At 41.3% G+C, this 20,107-nt stretch overlaps 1 protein-coding gene across 1 annotated transcript in view; it reads right to left on the bottom strand.

Annotated features, from left to right (window-relative positions):
- Positions 1-19,872, bottom strand: part of GPR39 (G protein-coupled receptor 39) — an 83,406-nt gene extending 63,534 nt beyond the window's left edge. The window contains exon 1 of the mRNA XM_052792376.1: positions 19,005-19,872. Coding sequence (XP_052648336.1) covers positions 19,005-19,872 — 868 coding nt within the window. The remainder of the gene's footprint in view (positions 1-19,004) is intronic.
- Between the last annotated feature and the right edge of the window lie 235 nt (positions 19,873-20,107).

The following is a 20,107-nucleotide window of genomic DNA, read 5'->3' as shown; positions in this document are numbered from 1 at the left end:
CTGAGTGTAAGGGTTACAAATTTAGCAAAGTTGTTGCAAGTAAACATGTTTATTTCGAAAGGTGTACAGAATGAAACTTGTTAAATAAAATCATGGTGATGGTGCCATTGAGACAGAACAACTTAAGGCTGGGGGAATTAAATTAAATCCTATTTACTTTTGATTTGGGGAAGGAACGAGAGAATGAGGGAGAGAGTTTGCTACTACTGAGCACTGAGAAAATTGTTGTTTGCTCCATTACTGTGAAGGGGTAAAACTAGTTTCCATTTTGGAACCCTAATTGCAAGCAGGGTAAATAATAAATAACCCTGGCCAGACTGTAGGCAAAGTATATGCATATACTTTGGTGTATGGTGCTGGGGCATGGAAAAGGTGTTTTAAAAAAAAAAGTCTTAACTGGTTCTCCAAAAGAAACAAAGAGGCACCTGGACAGTAGGATAAAAATTTGAAGTTGTAAAAGCTTTAGTTGAAGTCAGAATCCTGACTTATGAAAGGAATAAAATCTTTAGTATGCTGTGGATGGGCAATTTCCCATATAGAAAATCTTCTGTCCAGTGCCTTCTGTTATTAATAGTTCCTGTGTTTCAGATTATCTTCATCTGTAACAGTTAACAAGTAATATGGCTTTATGAAGCTGCCACCTCTTTCTCCAACCAGAGAATTAAAAAGTCCTCTTAGGCTAGGCTCCAAAACAAGAGAGCAGACAATATTAACTCTTCTTCAGTCAGACTATGCATATACCTCTGGGTCAACAGATTCGGTGCTTGTTTTCAGATGTCCTGCCCGCTTGAGGAAAAGCACAAGAGCCATAAAAAAACTATTATGGCTAGGATGTAAGAGGGACCCATAGATTTTATGAACATGAGACATTCCTGGCTTATAGGATTTTATAAGGCACAGAGAGGAAGTTGTCTTTGAAGCATAAAGTGGTGGACATTTCACAATCACTTTTGGTCTTACGGGCATTCAAGGAGAAAACACCCTCTGTCAAATCACAGCCTGTATCATCATATTTTCTACATATAAACTACCAAATTAAAGGCAGGGAAGATACTCAGGGAGAGAAGGCTTCAAAGCAATTTCTTGTATTATCTGCAGGTACATACTCACAGACTGCTGTTCAGCCAGCTGAGGAGAAATGGATTGCAGGTAGGGCAAAAAGGAAGATCGGTCTCCAAAAACTGGTTAATTACTCAAGTGCCGGTAGTAAACTGTATGTATTTACCCCATTTAGAGATCCTGCACGTTTGTTCATTGCTGATTGACCTAGAACTGGCATATTGGTGGAAGATGCAGAGGAAGAAGGGGAAAGAAAGGAGAGGTTTCAGCTTCATTTCTTCACATCTTGATATCATGGGCTCAGAAAACCTGCACTATTAGCATCAGATGCTGGTCTTTTCAAAAGTCCAAAATATTTGGTTGTGCAGCAAGCATTAAAGTGACACCCACATCACTCACACAAATGGCTATTCCTGTGGAGTGATGTGTGCCTGAATTAAACTGTACAGTTTCATTGCTCTCTTAATTTTTCTATACTCCATATAATTCTTTTGCACATGAAACTGCGTATTAGAAATTATAAGCCTTCACCCTACGTGTCATGGGAAGCCTGCCATCCTAAATGCATAAAGCATAGATGTTTAATGCACCAATGTGTCTGAATGTGCAGGACTATGAACAAACAAGCCTGCAGGCTTTCCCTGTGTTACTCCAAGACACAATCAGATAAAACAGACTCACGCAGGAGAGCTGTAGTCAGTCCATTTGGAAATATGGCTGCCCATCAATGACAAACCAGAGACACTGTAAAGCAAATAGTTGGACTATTGCACAGGCTCAAGATGAAAAAAAAACAAACCTCCCAACATTTCCATGCTCAAATGAGAAAGAAAGAGAGGAAGCGTTTAAAGCAGAGAAGTGCCTTATCTAAAAGAGATAAAAATGAAGACTGTTCAAATGCAGATCAGGGAGAGATGAGGTTTTCTAACACTGCCAAGGGAGAGATACCAACAGGCTGCACTTCAGAGCCTCAATGCAAGTTACACTAAGGAGTTTTCTTCAGAGAAGCAAAGCCTATGTCTAACCTAATCTGCGAATACACAGAAGTTATTTTCCTCTGAGAAGCTACAAGCTGGTGCAAATAATCCTCTTCATCTTCCAACACCAGCATCAAAGGTGGCTGACAATGAAAGTCTACTAGCAGCATTTCTTGCTACTCAAATCTATCTCCTCTTGACAGCTGACTGCAGTTCATTTTCACCTACTAACCCATGATGAATATCTTTAGAAATGCAACACATGTTGGAGCTCCTGGTAATGATGAACTCTTCAAAGAAAAATAATTGTTTTTACAATGAAGATTCTTGCATGTGCATTTTCAGGAAATGCAAAACTGAATTACCCAAAACATGCTACACAGTTGTCAGGTAGCCTGTAGTTCTCAGAAGTAGGTGGGCCACTTTTGTTCAGTAAATAAACATTTCTTATCTAGCTTCAAAATATTTAATACATGCACTTAATATGCAATAGATGTGTTAATAAAAGCTAGACAAGATCAACTGCATATGTCAAATTTCCTTTTTACCATTCTTTCTGGTTCTAACAATGTAGATCGTGTGTGTTTTGACATAGAGATTCTTTTTTCTTGTCTGTACAGTGCACATACGGTGGGCCCCTGGTCTCAGATTGGGCTACAAAATACTACCATATAAAAGATAAATTACAAGACACATCACAGAAGTACCTACATTTGTATAAATCAGTACTGCTTCTGCTAAGTCAGGACAGGCTACCGGATATCATTGTTTTCAGAAGTTGGTGATTCTAAATGAGCAGCACCCAGCTGCTTTGAATTTTTTTGACTTGGTATTATAGTCATAATAGGTTGCTTGCAGAATTACATTTATTCATGAATTGTCTGCACATTTGCAGAATGTAGAAGATTTATTTTAACTTGTCTTTTTACAGCTGGTCTGAGGATGAAATGCAACTTTGCCACAAAGTTCACCAGCTGCAGAACTTTTTTCATCCCATAATACTCTTTAGATGAGGTTCAAGTGCTTTGGTGGGAGAACTTCCAGAGCAGATTCTTCTTGATTCTCCCCCAGCTTTTAAGTGGTGTATGTTCCTCTATGGGTACATATACAGAACTTGCAAATACTAATGAGAGCTACACGTGTGTTGCTGTGGGAAGGCAGACCTAATACTGAAACTCTCTGCTCTGTTACGGTGCTCACATCAACAGTTTCATTTATTTTGGCTAGAGATGCCTATGATTTAGTCATTAATCCTGACATAGAATTTTCATACTGAAGTGATAGTTAATATAAAATGGTGTTAGTACATTTAAAATAATAATATTGTGTTTAAGAATCTCAGTGTTTCTTTTCCTTCACACACAATTTTACATGCTCTTACAATGACCAACCATGAGGAATTAAAGTGCTCCCAGCCCAAAGAAGACTCCGATAATATCTCAAACTATGCAAACTTAGAGAACAACTTTTAACCAGGCTAAAGGGATTTCTGTTCAACAGCCAGCTTATTAAAGTTAGCAGAAGGGACAACAAAGAACAAGCCTGCAAATTCTCCAGAACTGCACAGCTCCTGGCCACCTCCGACTGCAGCCAGTATCTGCTCACTTCTCTGTCATTCTCAGTCCTGAGGATGGATAGTTGAAGAGAAGGGAAGATGCAATTTTAGCAAAGATGGACCTACACAGAGTAACTTAACCTACTTGGCATAACTAACAACACAGCAGAAGCCATGGCAGCCTCTATTAGCAAGAAGACAATAAATTCTCGTTAGACTAACGTAACAGGAAAGGCCAACACATACAAGTCACTTTATGATAATCTTCTGGAAAATAACTCTCAGCTAAAGCACCTTGATCCACCCAGTGTCACAATAAAGCAAAGTAGGTTCACCCATTTTAAATTTTACATGAAAAACTGTTTTGTTTTGCTGAAGCTATCAATATCTAATTTAATTATGTTGAATATTGAATTCTACTTGTGTAACCCCAAATTGTCAATACATTATTTCACTCCTAAGGATTTCAGGTCCTTTCCTGTAAGATGATGCATCACAGTTTATTGAATTTCTATAGCATTGCCCAATTTTTCTTCTGTGCTTGTATACCAGAATTACTTATTGTAAAATACTTATTTTAAAACTCTGATGATGACAAAGATATGTCCCCAATGTGATTTCAAGGATACACTTTAAAAAAACCCCAAACCTTCAATAATAAATAAGTTGCATGTTCATGGGATAGGAAGCCGAATAATTACTCAACTGCTTTAAATAAATTGTGGTACCTAATGTTAATCAGCTTTAGTAACCTCAAAAAAAGGAAGTGAATGTACATTCATTTATATTCATTAACTAGGCAGGTTTTCTATTTTAGGAAAGCAGAGGGGTTATCATGAGATTTTTGTTTCTATTCCTCCTACAGAACATCAGTCCTTGGATCAAAAGCATGATGTTTCATTTTAAACAGATGTTTTCACGCCTCAGAATTTTCTCCTCAAAACTATATTGAGCAAAAATGATCAGAACCATCGATATATTAAAATAGTAGGAAAATTAAATAAAGAAGATTTGAACCTTAGGGACACTGACTTTCTCAGTGTTGCTTCAAGGGATAAAGGATTTGAAAATGGTGATGTAAAGATGGCAATTATTCCTGACCTGAAATGACTTGAATGTAGAGTTCAGTAGAGTTCAGTCAACAAGATTTTTGTCACCAGAAGTCTGAAATGCTTCTAGCTCCTACTGAATTCAGTGCATTGATCTCCAGTGCACCCCGACAAGCATGGCATTTGCCTCACTCTCTAGGCTCTTGGGGCTTTTCCTGAATGAGGCTTTTTCCCAAATGTGGCTGCTCAGGACGGGAGGTGGGGCCCTCTGAGCTGAGTCTGCTTAAAGACTAAAATAAACAAACCAACAAATCAAAACCCCAACCCCAAACTGAAAAGAAACCTCAAAAGTTCCAGATACACAAAGAGGAAGCAATTGTTTCAGGCTCTATTATTTTGGGCTGCTTTTCTTGTAAAATGCAACCTGTTGCCAACCAAGAAGGCTCTGGGCTGCTGTAACTCCCAAGTGTGAGGAAGCTGCTCAGCATGAGGAACGTGCCTTGAGATATGACAAATGGTTTGGTGAGAATGGCTACTCCTAATTAGTCAGTGCTTCTATATATGTATGTATACATACACACATGTCTGTGGGTATATATAAATACAGACCGTTTCAGCATTCCTTGGTGTCAAAAAGCCACATTTTTTAGTGTCGCATGAACCCCTAGAAAAGCAAAGACAGAGTATCTCTCAGTCTACTGCTTCCTTTGTTTGAGCTGATACTAGGTATTGGGCCTTCCATGCCCCAGCAGTGCAGGCAACTCAGAGGTTTGAAAGAGCAGTGCAAAGTTTAACTAAATGAAGCAGTAAAGCCAGACTGATCAAAAGATCTTGGGAACCACAGTGCTGAACTTTATACTCATTCATGAAAGGCAGCTGACATCTGATGTAGGAACCAAAACACCAGAGCAAGATCAGTGCTTGCTACCCAGTGTGCATCCCCACACCAGGAATTTTAGAGGTCAAATACCACAATGTGTATACACTTAAGGGAGGGTTTACTAATTAGCACCAATAGCAGAGTAAGATCTTCCTTTAATACAAGAGGAAAACCCAGGACATCTTGACTTTTCTTGAGCCATTCAAGGCAGCTGACCTCCCACTGCTTTCTTCTACAGGGCAGGCTAGGGGGCAGGAGAGGCAGAGAGCACAGCATAAATTCACTTTCAGTGTAGAGAAAAAAACCCTCCCCAATGACTACTTTGTGTTCTAAGACAAAGAGAACCAGAAAACTAAGCATCCCAAATTACCAAGAAAAATACATTTTCCCCTCTTTTTTATTATTGTTGTTGTTTTTAAAGCTCTTCATTAGAATGTAACAAAGCATCCTACTTTCAATGAAAGCACTGGGAAATGTTTCAGAAAAGCACAGTGGCCAAGGGGTCAGGCTATCAGTTTCAACTAATGTAAGACAATTGAAGTGAAAAGTGATATATCTGAAAGACAGAAAATAAAATGCAGAGCTTTATTACCAAGAAGGTGAACCAGAAAATAGCATACAAAGATATGTGGACAATTCAGTAGTAAGGAGAGGGGGAAATTCACCTAAGCACTGCTATGGACAGAGTCCCAGCCATGGGCTCAGACTACATAGTGTGAGGGACTATTCCCTAAGACTACTTGGACCAACATCAGATACCTTTAATTCTCCACTGATGCCTATTAAATTGCATTAATGCAGTGGAAGTCTCTCATGCCCCAGGAAGTCCCCCATAGAGAGCAAGGCACAGGTGCTAGCTGCAAAAGAGGAGCATTTCTGTCCGATTTCCATTTCCAACCAGAAATGTCAGTGCTTCGTGGAAGGCTTGCGAGAGCCCATTGTGGCTCCTTGACACTGTCCATGCAGTGTGGGGAAGTTGCCTTCCTCCTGACATCTTAACAAATTTGGGAGCAATTCTTCACCTTGACTATTAAAGACTAAAACCAAAACAACCATAATCAATTGCAGCGTTCAAGGCCCAGGAGGAAATTTAAAAATGAGCTTTCAAGGTCAGGGTTTCAGTGGAAACAGATCCTTGTTGACAATAGGCAGAGCTTCTCTGAGCTGACGGCTACATTTGCAGGACGACTACACTGTGTACATTTTCAGTGTGTTGGAGCAGCAAACAGGAACACATTTAGCTGATTTGCAGCACACAGAAGGGTTAACCTTACATTTCATGGCAGAAGTTAACCCAAATAAGGTCTATGCTATTCAGTCTGAAGGGAAAAGAAATCAATTCTTGTTCCCATGGGTAGGATTTCACCACTTGATTAGAGAAAGAAATGAATCTTTAAAGTATACTTACAGGAAAGGTATTTGCCATTTGCATGAGAGATGGGAATGGCTGCATCCCAAGTTAATGAAATCAAGTCTTCTGTGCCTGTTTGAGGATTTCATCTATTTGAATTATGCAAATATCAAATATAACTTCATTGTATAAAACTTCAAAATGAGAATGCTATCCATACACCCAGGGAGGCCAAAATAATATCCCCACTCCCCAAACTTAACATTGTTTCACTGAAGGCCAACAAGAGGTTATGATTTGGTCCTACAGCATTGCATTTGAGCTGTGACAGTCAATTTAGAGGACATTCCTGCCTGTCAGCAAATAAACATTAAGTCATTTTAAATCTCACTTCCATTTGATAAGGTTAAAGCAATTCTCTCTTGGAGATAGAGACTCAGAGGCAGGCTTTAGAATGCTAGTCATTGGGCATAGGGAGACAGATGGCCATGTAGGTTGTGAGGGAGGGTATCAAGGCAGGCTGGCAGAGTGGATCTGTGGCAGCAAGAAGAGGAGCAGCACAGGTGATATATTGCCCTTGATTCAGAGAACAAAACATGCAGGAAATGGATCCTTCACTTACACGCAGGGACCCATGTGTGCACCAAGCTGTGTGGTCGCAGGCCAGCTTTCTGAAAGTCTCCTTTTGGCAACATGTATTTGCCAAGAAAATGTTCAGTTTGCATAAGCTTGCTGGACCTTCTTTGCAAGTTCAGCACCCTTGCAAAGGAGGATAGAGTCACACAGTGCCACACCAAGGAGCAATAAACCTAACCTCTTCCTTCCAACCCAGTGGAGGCCTGGGCTTTATGACCAGAGACACGCCTCCACTCCCAGCATGGGCAACCACATCATGGACTTGCAGAAATGATCACGTTCTCTACCCCAGAAACTGAACTAGTTTGGTCCAGCTCTCCACTTGGAAGGCTGTCCCTGAACATGTCCTTCTCATGATTAGAAATTTTCTCATTTCTGTCTGTACTCATTCATGGCCCCTATAGACCTATTAGTTCTTGTGCCAATGCCATCATTCAGATCAATGCAGAGAACATGGCAATATTTTGTAATATCAGAGCGTTTGCACTGCAGGACAATGTTTCTTAAATTGTCAATATGCTCTTTATAATAGAAAAGAATGCATTTAAATGTTGGCTTAGACCAGAAGACAAATAGAAAGGGGACATTTGAATTTCAAGTCGCTATCAAAAAGCTTTTTAGAATTCAGTAGACGTGTATATGATGAGCAGGAATAGGAAAAGGGAAGGGAATCAAGACAATGGAAAGTTTCAGTCTCCAGACATTAACTTTTAACAATGAACTCCCAAGGCTGCCTCCAAGTACACTAGGTGGGGACAATCTTTTAAGAAAGGGCACAAGAGAAGCACTGAAAGAGAGAAGAGGTATACACTCACAAACCTCCACAGGCACAGAGAGATCAGATCTGCTCTGGCTTTGCTCAGAGATGGCTCCAACTGAGGGGCGATGGCCCTTTGTACCCACCAGACCAGCAGATAGCAGTTCCAGACAAACTCTCTCATTTTTTGCTCTTCTATTGCTGTTTGGTTTGGGGGTTTTTTTATAGACCAAATTAGCAAATACATCTGCAAATTCCAATACATGCTTTTGAACATTTTGGCAGGAGTTGATATCATCATTACTACCACTTGAGTTTAGGTATGTTGGCTTTCAAGACAAAAAGATCACTTAAATACCATCTTTTGAACACTTGTGACACAACCCATCCCATCCATTTTAGACCTGCATTTCTTTCAACCAATCAGAAAGATCTGTTGAATAAACTTGTGACAGAAAGTTGGAAGGTTTTTAGCAATTTCACTGTCTGAAGGGCAAAGGCAAACCTGACCAGCGTGCTTGCTTTTGACTTCTGTTTGTCCTTCGCCACTAACACTAACTGTGTTAGTTCTTATCTAATGGTTAAAAACCTGACACGTTAAAGTTGTGTCCACAATAAAGACTGTTTGAATATCTGTGTACCTTACTGCTGAGGTACTGCAATCTTTAGTTACCTTAAAAGTTTAATTTTGAATGTTGTCTCAGTCATAGCAGTTTCAAGAACTTCTATAGATATCCTTAAGCATTACTAAGAGGCTTAGTTGGTGAGGACCTTCGTTCTTAACGCCTTTAAGGGACAAATTTAAGTTCAGTTTTATTTTCAAAATCAAGGAGCTCAAAAGTTCTCTTTATTGGAGAGACAGAATGTGAGGCACAGGAATTAAAAAATCAACAAATAACACAATTTATCAAATGAGACACATTCTGGCGCGCGCGCGCACACATGCACACACACAGATAAAAAACACACCCAGTAATGAATAAATTATTTTTCTTGAAAAGTTTTATGTTTGGGGGGGGGCAGAGAGGTGTAGGAAAAAAATAACCAAAATTTGAGGGAGAGCATTTTAATAAATTTTTTTTGTCTAATCAACGTTTTTGTTCTACCATCTTAAAAAGCTCATGTTCCCGTACCTGGCTGAAGGCAGACTCTGATTACTTGCCTATTTTGGCATATACAGGAAGTTTCAGATTAAGAGCAGACATACTGGGACAGACCTAGGACTCATCTGCCCATTCATTTCTCTCTGTGATGATCCCACATAGACATCTGCAGGAGAAGGAACAAGCATAGAGAGATTTTCCTGTATTATTCACACTGAGTTTTTGGCACTCAGCAATATCAGGACTTTCTAAAGTGGAGATTATATCTTGATCTTGACAGCACTATCCTTCAAGGTTACATTTAATCTCTTTTGGAGCCCACTTTTACATTTGGCCTCCACAACAATAAGTTCCACAATTTAAATTTTACGCTTTATGGAAAAAGTGCTAGAATAATTGTAGTTATTGCAATTTAATAGAAGGGGTACATATATACTGAACTCCAGGGATTTTTCTAGGAAGGAGCTATCAGGACAGTCTTCTAATATTTCTTCAAAGGAAAATCACCTTCAGCAGCACCCTGCTAGATATACCACTAAAACAGAAGACTGAGTGTGAGGCAGCCCTTCTTTTAGCTATGCAAGACAATTGTCACATTCAATAAAAAGCAAGCTGGCAATATTATACGGAGGAGCAAAGCAAGGTGGGTTTGCAGAAATGCTATATGAACAGGGACAAAATATTTAGACTACCCTCTGAAAGGGGCTGAGCTCTTTTGCAAGGTTCAGCTAGAGATTGGAGCAGAACAGCTTCTTCAATACCTGTGCAGATGCCACCTAATAAAACATGAGAAAAGAAAGCCATTGACGCCGAGTGAGGACGAGGATGGATAGCTAAGCAATGTTATCTTCTCTAATGCACCTCTGTGTCTGGGTTTCCTTATATTGATGAGTAAAGTTTAGTTTCCTGGTAATTACTACATAGGTGCACCTGTTTCCAGGTGGATGTCAAGTGTTTTTTGAGTGCTCACAGAATGCCCTCTACGTTTCTCTAGCAAGCATCCACTTGCTGTCAGAGAGATCCCCATATCTAATCCCATAAACTGCACTTTCAACTTAAATACCTTCTTTTAAAAAGTCATAAGAACAAACATAGTAAGTGCTTTTAAGATAGAATTAAATGCAACAACCAGAGGCCTAAAAACAGCTTAAGGAGAAACAAGGAAAAGTTAACTCATAAAAATACCAGACCTTTTTCTCAGTTTCACCTTTTCTTGTAAGTCACTATTTATACGATTAAGAGGTTCTTGGCAGACTCATTTAATCCATAATATTTTGACCTTGATATTACCCATGCATCCACAACAGAGATCAGAAGGATAATTGCTTTCTCACTTAAGTAGGGGAACTGCGGGCATCTAGCAGCACAAACATGCTTATGATGCCCCCAAAAAAGGCTAAAAAAGTGCTACAGCATATTGTGCCAAATGTAAGTCGAAATCTTAACTGTTTATCTTCAGTGGAAAACAATTTTAAAGTTCCTTCTTACTAGTTTTTCAGCTGTACCACCTATCCAAATTGTAGGTTTAGGAACTCACTTGCAACAATGAAAGGGAAGAAAATAATCTTTAACCTGTTGGTTGGCAGTTGGTTGGTTCTCAGTTTCTAACACAAATGTTGCCTTTAGGAAACAAAGAAGTTACGTAGGATAAAATTGAAAGCTTCACATTACTAATAAATGCTCAGATATTAACACTCTCTTCCATTAAAATTCAGAGGCTAGCAATCACTGTTTAAAGATAATGGTCTTAACATCAGCTAGGAAAACAAAAGATTTAATTTTGTGAAATGTGGTATAATTGGAATATGAAACAATAGAGGAATAGATAATGCATTTAGTTTTCACAGGTGAAGACTTGAATAAATCATCTGTGAACCTGCCACAAATGAGTCCTATCTACTGAAACCAGGGAGTTGCAAGAACAATCTACATTTGAGATGGTGTCTGGCTCAGAGGAGATAGCAAGAAAACAGAGAGAAATTGGAAAATTAATGCTTAAGAAAATAGTCTTTTGACCACAGAGTGAGGGCAGTAGACCAAAATGGATGGGACAAGGTTACTTAATGTAGGGCTGCTGTACTCTATCTGTGGGCTACCTCCCTCAATTATTTTCATACCTGGAGCAACATCTGTATTTCTCCACTTTGATGGAGATAAATCTTCCTGCTTTCTTATCCACTCTTCGAAGAAAGACAGCTTCCAAAGTTTTACTTGTCAGAAAACATGTCCCAGAGAGGGTTTGCCACGATACAGAGTGTTTTTCAGAAGCAGAGATGACACAGCCAGACCTCAGCTCCCCAAAGGCAGCAGCCCCCTGCCTGTTTCTTGGCTCACACTGCCACAGCGAGGGATGTTGCCTGCACTTCCCTCCTTCCTTCTCTTAGCATATACCTAGGTGTCCCGGAAGAACTAAGGGCCAATAGGTTTATTATCTACAGCTTGTAAGAGAGAGCGAGAGATTATTAATACTAAGTTTAAGGCCAACACTGGTAACAGTCTTTAATGAGGCTTAAAGACTTTGGGCAGAGGCAAGTATACGGCAGAAGTACTTAAGAAATCTCAGCTGTCCACTTAGTCTTTGGACAACACAGATGGTAGAGTATAAAGAAATGGAAAGATACTTGTGCTGCGTGTGCCACAGCATGAGCTAAGCTGAAGCAGTGCGCCAATACCTATAGGTCACTATCAGACCAGGTGAAATACTAGTTTCCTTGTAGGCATCAGGTGAAAGACGGAAGCATGGCTGCGATTTTCACTAAGCACCAGTAAAGCACTCATTGTCCTCATAGGCTTCTCATGCACAGAGTGAAGACAGTAGTCACGTGTCCACAGAGACCATATCTGCCAGGATATCACGTATGGAGAATTATATGGATTACACTAGCGGGGAATTTGGTTCTCTGACTACAGTATTTGCAGGGTTAGGTTGTTTTTAAAGCTGCAGACTTTTCATGTTGAAGCAATTTTTAAGTACTCTAATGCAAAGTGTAATCACACATTGATTTTTCCATTAAAACTACAAAAGTCTTAAATACCCTGGGGGTGCTGGCCTCAATTAGTCCCTATTCTTCCATTCTTTTTCTCCCTCTACCATTTTGCCATTCCTCTGTGTAGGAGGAAAGGAAGACTGTCTACTTAAGCCAAAAGCACAATCTTCTATTACATGAGTCCAGTTAAAAGCAGGAGTAGATAAATTGCTTTCTGTACAATAGGGAGGAAAATGATGCTGGTTTCTGCTTATGTTCATTTTTAAATTACAGTGTGGGAAAACTGAACATACAGATACCTGGATTTTGGAAGTTTGCCTTGAGTCTATTTTACTGTGGCTATGTATTTTTTTTAAAAACCAACAGAAGTCCCACAGCTCTTCAGAGGAGGTTGGTTGTACACAATTGCCCCGAGAAGCCATGATCCCTGGATGCAGCCTTTCCATTGTCATCTGTTGAGTAGCTGAGCTTCAGTTTTGTGCTACCAGCATAAAATAGCATTGATCGGTTTTGCTGTTGACATTGGGTTAATACTTTTGCAGAGAAGAGGAAAGCAAATTTTACTGAACACCAGTAGGTAAATCCTTTGCTTTCATCTCTTTTCCAGAAAGCAGCACCTAAAAGAAAAATCTTACTAGTGACAGAGAGTGGGTGTCCTATTCAGTTGAATGGCCAGACCCCACTCTGTTGGTCTAAGTGTTTCATGTTCCCTGCTCAGCCCCTGCTACCGATTTCAGTGCATTCAGTCTCCTACTTGTCTTGTGTAATTCAAAGCCCTGCTCAGGGAAATATACGGACGGAGACACCATATAAAACATAGAAATGGAAATCATATCCAGCTTACAACGTATTTATCTTCAGGCATCTCTCCAACAAAGTCTCTGAAGAAAGGCAGCTGAGTGGAATGATTAAAGAAATGAAGCAAGAGGAGTCAATGAACCTGAGTTTAAAGAACATGGGCTGGAGCTGTGTTCTGGAATCTAATCAGTTAGGTTATTCTTTCAATTTTTGTTCTATCCCTAAGCTTTACCTTTTTCAGTAAGGAAAAAACCCAGCCCATTTCCAGCCTATGAAGAAGCATCTAATTTTCCTGTAACAGAAGTCTTACCATTGTCAAGTTACACTGTGCCTGAGTCATCTCTAGATGACAACCATGTATTTTTCACAACTACTTGAAGTAATTTGCCTCCTGAAAACCCATTTGCCAAGTGCCTTACGAAATACATTTCCTTAGTGATCTTTGGAAAGGCTATTTCTACACACAATGCCTTTATTCTGAGCAAAACATTAATCTGCCAGCACTAGTATATGGGGGAAAAAATGGTGCTCCATCTTAAGTTCTAAGACATCTTTTTAGTTTCTGACTCAAAGTTTTATCTAGCTTTAGCTTATGGCTAGGTACAGCTGTGCTCATGGTGCTTACAGTGACATTGGCATTGTTATAGAATAGCCTGGCATTGTTTTAACAGTCACCACCAAAAAGTGGTGGGAGAGAGGCCAGGCAGCCCAGCAGACTGGGCACTAGCACAAGATTCAGCAGATGCATTTGTGACTCTCCATAGCATTTGTGGCCTTTGTCAGGTGACTGACCTCTTTCTGTCTAGCTTTTCCAACCCTTCACTTTTGCCCATTTTATTTGGATTTAGAGATGGGGACTCTCTTTCCTTCTATGGCACTTACCAGGGTCTCAGTAAAGCATCTAGCTGCTATTGCTCTATAAAACAAACCAGACCTGAAGCTACCTGTACCACAACACATCACATGAAACCACCACTGCTACTGTCCTCAGGTTGACACTCAGTCTATTTGACATACTTAAGCGTTAGACCAAAGAAAAATTAAAAAAAAATGCACCATCAGACTACCTTTCTCAGATGGAGGCACTGCCATAGATTATGATAAGCAATTCCCTTCCCTGCTCATTAAAGAAGCTGTAGGATATTTGCTGTCCAGGAATGCAGGTAAAATTCATCTTGCATCAGAAGGTCCCAAAGCAGAAAAGCTGCAGTTCTGCAGTGATGGGAAAGGGACAGCAGAGAGAATTATCTGCCCTGCTTGGCATGGGGGAGGTGACGGTGCTGGGCTGGTACCAGCAGAGTCTCCAGTTAGGTGGGTCCAGCTGCAGCTCTGGCTCTTGCCAACTGCTGCAGCTACAGCAGTGCTTTAATGCATCTACCTCAACACTTTGATAGCAGCCAGATTACTTCAATACTTCTCTTTTCTGGAAGGAAGAGTTCAGGATGGATGGACGCTTCATCATGGTCAGGAGACAGAAAAATGCTACCCAGATGCCAGCTGGCAAATGGCAAAGCACCCACAGTGCCTAGCACCCCATGCAGTGGGACCCCTCTGCTGTGCAAACAGAAAAGTATTGCTCCAAAGGGCAAACTCCAAGTGTATACAAAGAAAAGCAGAGGATGTAGCAACACTAAAGCACTTTTTTATTTCAACGTATTTACTGTGGTAGGCTTGAGGCTGCTTTATACAAAATAATTAAGGCTTTTAGCAGAAGCACGAAACTGAAGCTGCTAAGGGAAATATCACAGAAGCTTTAGAAGCAATACATTTTTCATCTGGGATAGTCAAAACTCACTTCATTGTAGAGTACAAGTTCAGGTCGGTCAGATCTAGTCTGATGGCAAACCATACAGCTGCTTTTGTATAGATGTGGCTTTATATTATTGACCAGATTAAGAAGAATGTAGCCACAGCCAGAGAGCAGGCACTGCTGGCATGGAGCCACTGGTGCCAAGGCCCACCCCACCAGCAGCTTGCACGGAGGCTTGTCCCATACTGCACCCCTTTCCCAGTGAGCAGGCCACCTGTTAACATTTCCTAAAGATTTTTAACTTACATAGTTTCAGCTATGAAATGCCTTCTTTTTGTAACATTTACAGGTACTGCACTAGCTGGATCTCTCTTTTACAGGATCCTTCCATTACATTCTCCTTCTTTGTTTGCTGTAACCCAGTTATATATAATAATACATACAAGTCTCCAAACTCACCCTTTCTTAAGAGCTCACTGCTACGGTGGCAGGGGCCTCAGCTCAGGTGTTGGAGCAGCAAGAGGTCACCAGTGGCACCTCATGACCATTTAGGTAGCCCTCTGATTACTGCCCTGCCCTTTACAGCCACAGGAGAAAGACAAGATCAAGCAGCCACAAAGACTGAATCAATCCCTGTCAGGGTGGGTTGAGCATTAGGAGGTTTTAAATACTGTTAAAAGCTTGCATTTCATCACAGTGCCATCAGCCAAGCATTTTTGTAAGCACTACAGCTATCCAGTTTCTGCTGCTAGGCATGGAGAAACTTTTATTAACAAATGCTGCTATGAACGACTCAAAAAATCAAGTTCAGCTATATTTTCCGTGCTATTCATGACAAGCTACACTCAAACAGACCCATGTAGACCTTCGCTAGAAGAAAGATCTGCTGTCCCAACATGAGCAAAGCTGCTTTAACAACAACAAACATAGGTAACCCACACAGAGTCAACCAGTCTGATCTACACTGCTCATATGGATGGGCTGACCCACTGGAGGCAGTGGAGTTTTTCCATATGACTCAGAAGATGATTAAATAAATCACACACACAGGGATTGCAGGAAGAATGCCCCAGTCTATCCAAAAGCACAAAATGCCTAATTTCAAGAGCCGGAGCATTAAGCAGAGACTTACACGTGCTATCATGTTTTTCTTGAAGACAACAGCAATAGTGGGAAGGAAGTTGGAAGGAATAGCGCTGCACAGTATAATTTATAAAAACAGAACTGATTTTCTCCAAAATACTGGGACAAATTTTCATTCCTCCACTGGGGCTAATCTACCAAAATTTGAGCTGAACAGCCCCTAGAAATATCCCCCTCCCCAACACCAGGCATAGAGTTATTATTGCAGCCGCTGGGCCACTCCCTCCTCTCCACCATGAGCATAGCAAGGTAGCCAGAAGCAGAAGGAACTGACATCTCTACATCAAGGACTTCAAATCCCCAATCAGACTGTCTGGGCTTTAAGCTGAAAGATTTGAACCTTGCAGCCACCTTCCTTGGACAAAAGCTCTTCCCCACGTGAGCTCAGCCTGCCCAGCACAGTGGTGCTCTTTTCGCTTGGCCCCTTGTCACCTTCCTCCTCCATCACAGCCGTGGTGTCACCCCATCTGGAGCCCATCCTGCAAGCGTCAATACTACCTGTAGCAAGTAGTCTTTTACTTTCAACATTTGCAATTTATTTCCATGAATTTTCTTGAGTGCCACACAATAACGTGACACTAAAAAAGCATCAGTTCTTTCTTGTGTCTTCTTCTACTTAGCTTTTTCTTATCGTCAGGAGATTTATGAATTTAATCTCCGTTTTATAGAACTTACCACTTTTAAGAACTAGAAGAAGAAAATGCTAAATTGCTTTTATTGCTGTTAGATGTTCAAAGACATCATGCTATATACTGTCATTTACATTTCACATTAAAAGTGAAATATGTTGGGAATGTGCAAGTATTTGTTTTAATTTGACCCATCTGTTAAATGAAAAACAAAGAGGACTTCTAAATCGCTATATTTAAATTCAGCGATTTGTAAACAATTTATATGTTCATTTCTTCTGGGTTAAAACTGCCCTAAAGCATCACTCTTATGAAATCTCCAAATTAAATTGCTTTGCATTGTTCTCAGGGATGCAGGCCACAGTTTCTTCCTCCTCAGTTTATTAATTTATTTCCCAACCCAAGTAAATTAGCAAGACTTGTATTAAAAGTCTTGCCACTGAAATAATTTTGGGGAATTCATGGAAGTATCTACTGGCTCCAGAAAGCTGAGAACACAGGGAGTGTCAGATATTGGCAGCAAATTCCCTTAAGATAAAGGACAAGCCAATCGCTTTCATTTAGCTTTTTAACACTTCTGCAAACAGCACTAGGTCTGCCCTATTCCATGCTAGACCATCACCAACCAAGAACAATAATCAAGAAGGGGAAGAAAAGCCATGGCAGTTTACCTTCACCTCTCAACCTAGCTGGAACTTGCTACAGCATTTGGATCTTAGACTGGGTTTTAATGTAACTGTGGATGATAATTTACAAGGGGAGAGAGATCCACAGACATTTAAGGATCCCACAGTAGCACTTAACTTAAAGAGCAGAGCCTTACCTCTTTTTCTGCTTTGTGCAACACGCTGTATTTAATATTAGCTGCTAAGCCTCTACCCCTGAAATCAGTACTTTCAGTGGAGTAAGGATACCAAGAGCCCTTTTAATCACCCAGATATGGGGCTTCTCATCCCAGACTAACAGACGCATCGCATGAGGAGATGATTTCTTCATTAGATGTGCACTCTGAGCATGAGGAAGAGCTCTATATAGCCTGGAGTGTCCCATCTCCCATTTGAAGCCTTTGTTACCCTCTCTGCTGGTACAGCATGCAGCTCTACCCTTTCCCCAAACCTTTAAGTCATATGCCTTGTCTGTATGACAGGTTTTCACCATATTCCCAACTCTAACACAGGTGCAACAGAAAAGGAGCTGGGTGCACCCTGGGCTCCTTACCCTGCAGCTTCACGTCCCAGCCACAAACCATGGCAAAAGCAGGACTAGACGAGGAAGCAGAGAATGCTTATAAAAAAAGTCATTAAAAAGCTAATCTACTTAAAGCTGTAGAAGTGGACAGACCCACGAGTTTCAGTTCCCCCTCTGCAACATCAAGCAGAGCACCAAAAAGCAACATAGAAATACTAGGTCTACTGTGCATTCATACTACAGATGGTTCACTGTATCCAGTATGATATTAAGCAACCCAGCAAAACAAGAACAAGCAGTAATGCAGCCACGGCATGATTAAAGGTGCCTCTGAGAGCATCAACAAATGTGGAGACTACATGGATCACAGCTCGGAAAGATTCCAAGTTGGTAAAATGACAGCTTGATTAGTTTTTGTCTGACAAATGTGGCGAGAGAGATCAGAATCAAACATAATTCCAAGGTTATAGGCCTTCAAATAAAACCAGGAAAAAAAATTCAGAGGGCAACAGCAATTTGCAAGACCAAATCAACTCTCCAGCCCAGCTTTCCTTATGCTCAGATGCAACACAGCCCCAACTGCTGAGGCTAAGTACCCTCCAGGAAGTATCCTGAATTAACTTGGATGTGCCTTTGGAGTGGGACAAGCTTCAGATCTTGCAAGACAGTCTTCCCTCCCATCAAGAGCCTTACTAAATATGCACATATTTGTAATTTAATGGGAAAACATGCAAGTGGAGCTACTTTATATCCAAGCAACTGTTGCCTATTGCTACCCCAAAGGTCAAGCAGCAACACCCTGTTACCCATATTGCTGCATGTTGGCATGCAGTATAACCAAACAACATAAATAGCAGACAGTAAATGTATTTTTCCTTCTTCTTCCCTCCCACCTGTTCTAATGACAAAAAGAGTGAGTCAAAAACATGCAGGGAAATCAGGTTTCTTAAAATACGTCATCGTAACCAAAAGTATCCCTCTTCCTTATTTTGCACCAGTTTCAAACCATACATCCCCCATTTGGTGGAATTTGGTGAGATAAAATGGAGGCTTCTGGGTTTCCTTCCCATGTGGAAAGGGGGCAGGGGAGGGGAGGCAGAGTGGGGCAGGGGAGGGGAGGCAGAGGAGGACAGGGCTCTTACCCAGGAATAAAATGATCTGTCTCCTGGAGCTCTTGCCCTCTGAGCTCTCACTTTTTCTTAGGTACTGCTCCTGGTGTCTTAGTCCACCCTTCACTGCCACAGTTCCTTCCTTGTGGATCATCAGGGTTTTCATCATGCTGCGGCACATGAAGGTGACAGATCCCAGCACTATGATATACACAGCAAAGGCACTGAAGATGCTGGCCTGAAAGACAGACCACTTGGAGGAGAGGCTGGTACAGATGGTCATATTGTGCTTCAGCTCAGGGAGGTGGTGCCTGGGTGTAGGCTTGATGCAGGCAGTCATACCTTGGTATCCCTCGATGGTTTCCAGGGGATATTCTGTGCCCATGGCAAAGAGCAGGGGCAGAGCCACTATGACAGATGTCCCCCAGACAAAGGCGATGAGCAGCTTCACCGTGCGGGATCCAGAGACAGCCTTGAACTTGAAGGGGTGGCAGATGGCCACGTACCTCTCAAAGCTGAGGGTGGCGACATGTAGCACAGTGGCATAACTGCAGGCTTCAAAGAGGAAGTAGTAGAGCTTGCAAGCAATGTTGCCGCTGGGGGTTGAAAAGGGGCTCCAGATGGCACTGAAGAACTCCATAGGCATGCCCAGCAGGATGACCAGCAGGTCAGAGCAGGCCAAGCTCACCATGTGGTCTGTGACCTCCTTCTGCAGGTAGCCTTTCTTTTGCAGGATCCTGGTGGCCTTGATGGTGATGCTGTTGCCCAAGATGCCCGCAACAAAGATGCAGACATACGCTGAGGCCAAAGTGATCTTGATCCCAGGAGACACCTCAAACTCAGAGATGTGGCTGTGGTCAATGAGATGGTAACAGTCTGAAGGAGATGTCTGTCCTGCCATGAGCAGCGCCTGGGGGGAGGAGGAGGTGGGAGGAAAAGCCTTCCTGCCCTCTCTGACATTCAAATTCACAGCAAATAGATCCTTTCTCGCTTTGCCCCTCTCACTGAGACGCACAGGTCAGAGCAGTTGGGTACAACAAACGTGTCTCAACTAGCCACACCTGCGGGTTTTGTTAGCAACAGCCACTGAGTCAATAAGCCGAGCAGTAAAGTGTTTCAGCTCTTACCTATCTTTA

The sequence above is a fragment of the Harpia harpyja genome, chromosome 7, assembly GCF_026419915.1.
Source record: "Harpia harpyja isolate bHarHar1 chromosome 7, bHarHar1 primary haplotype, whole genome shotgun sequence".
NCBI classification, from domain to species: domain Eukaryota; kingdom Metazoa; phylum Chordata; class Aves; order Accipitriformes; family Accipitridae; genus Harpia; species Harpia harpyja.
Note: the sequence above shows the minus strand (reverse complement) of the source record. Positions and strands in the feature narration are given on the sequence as shown.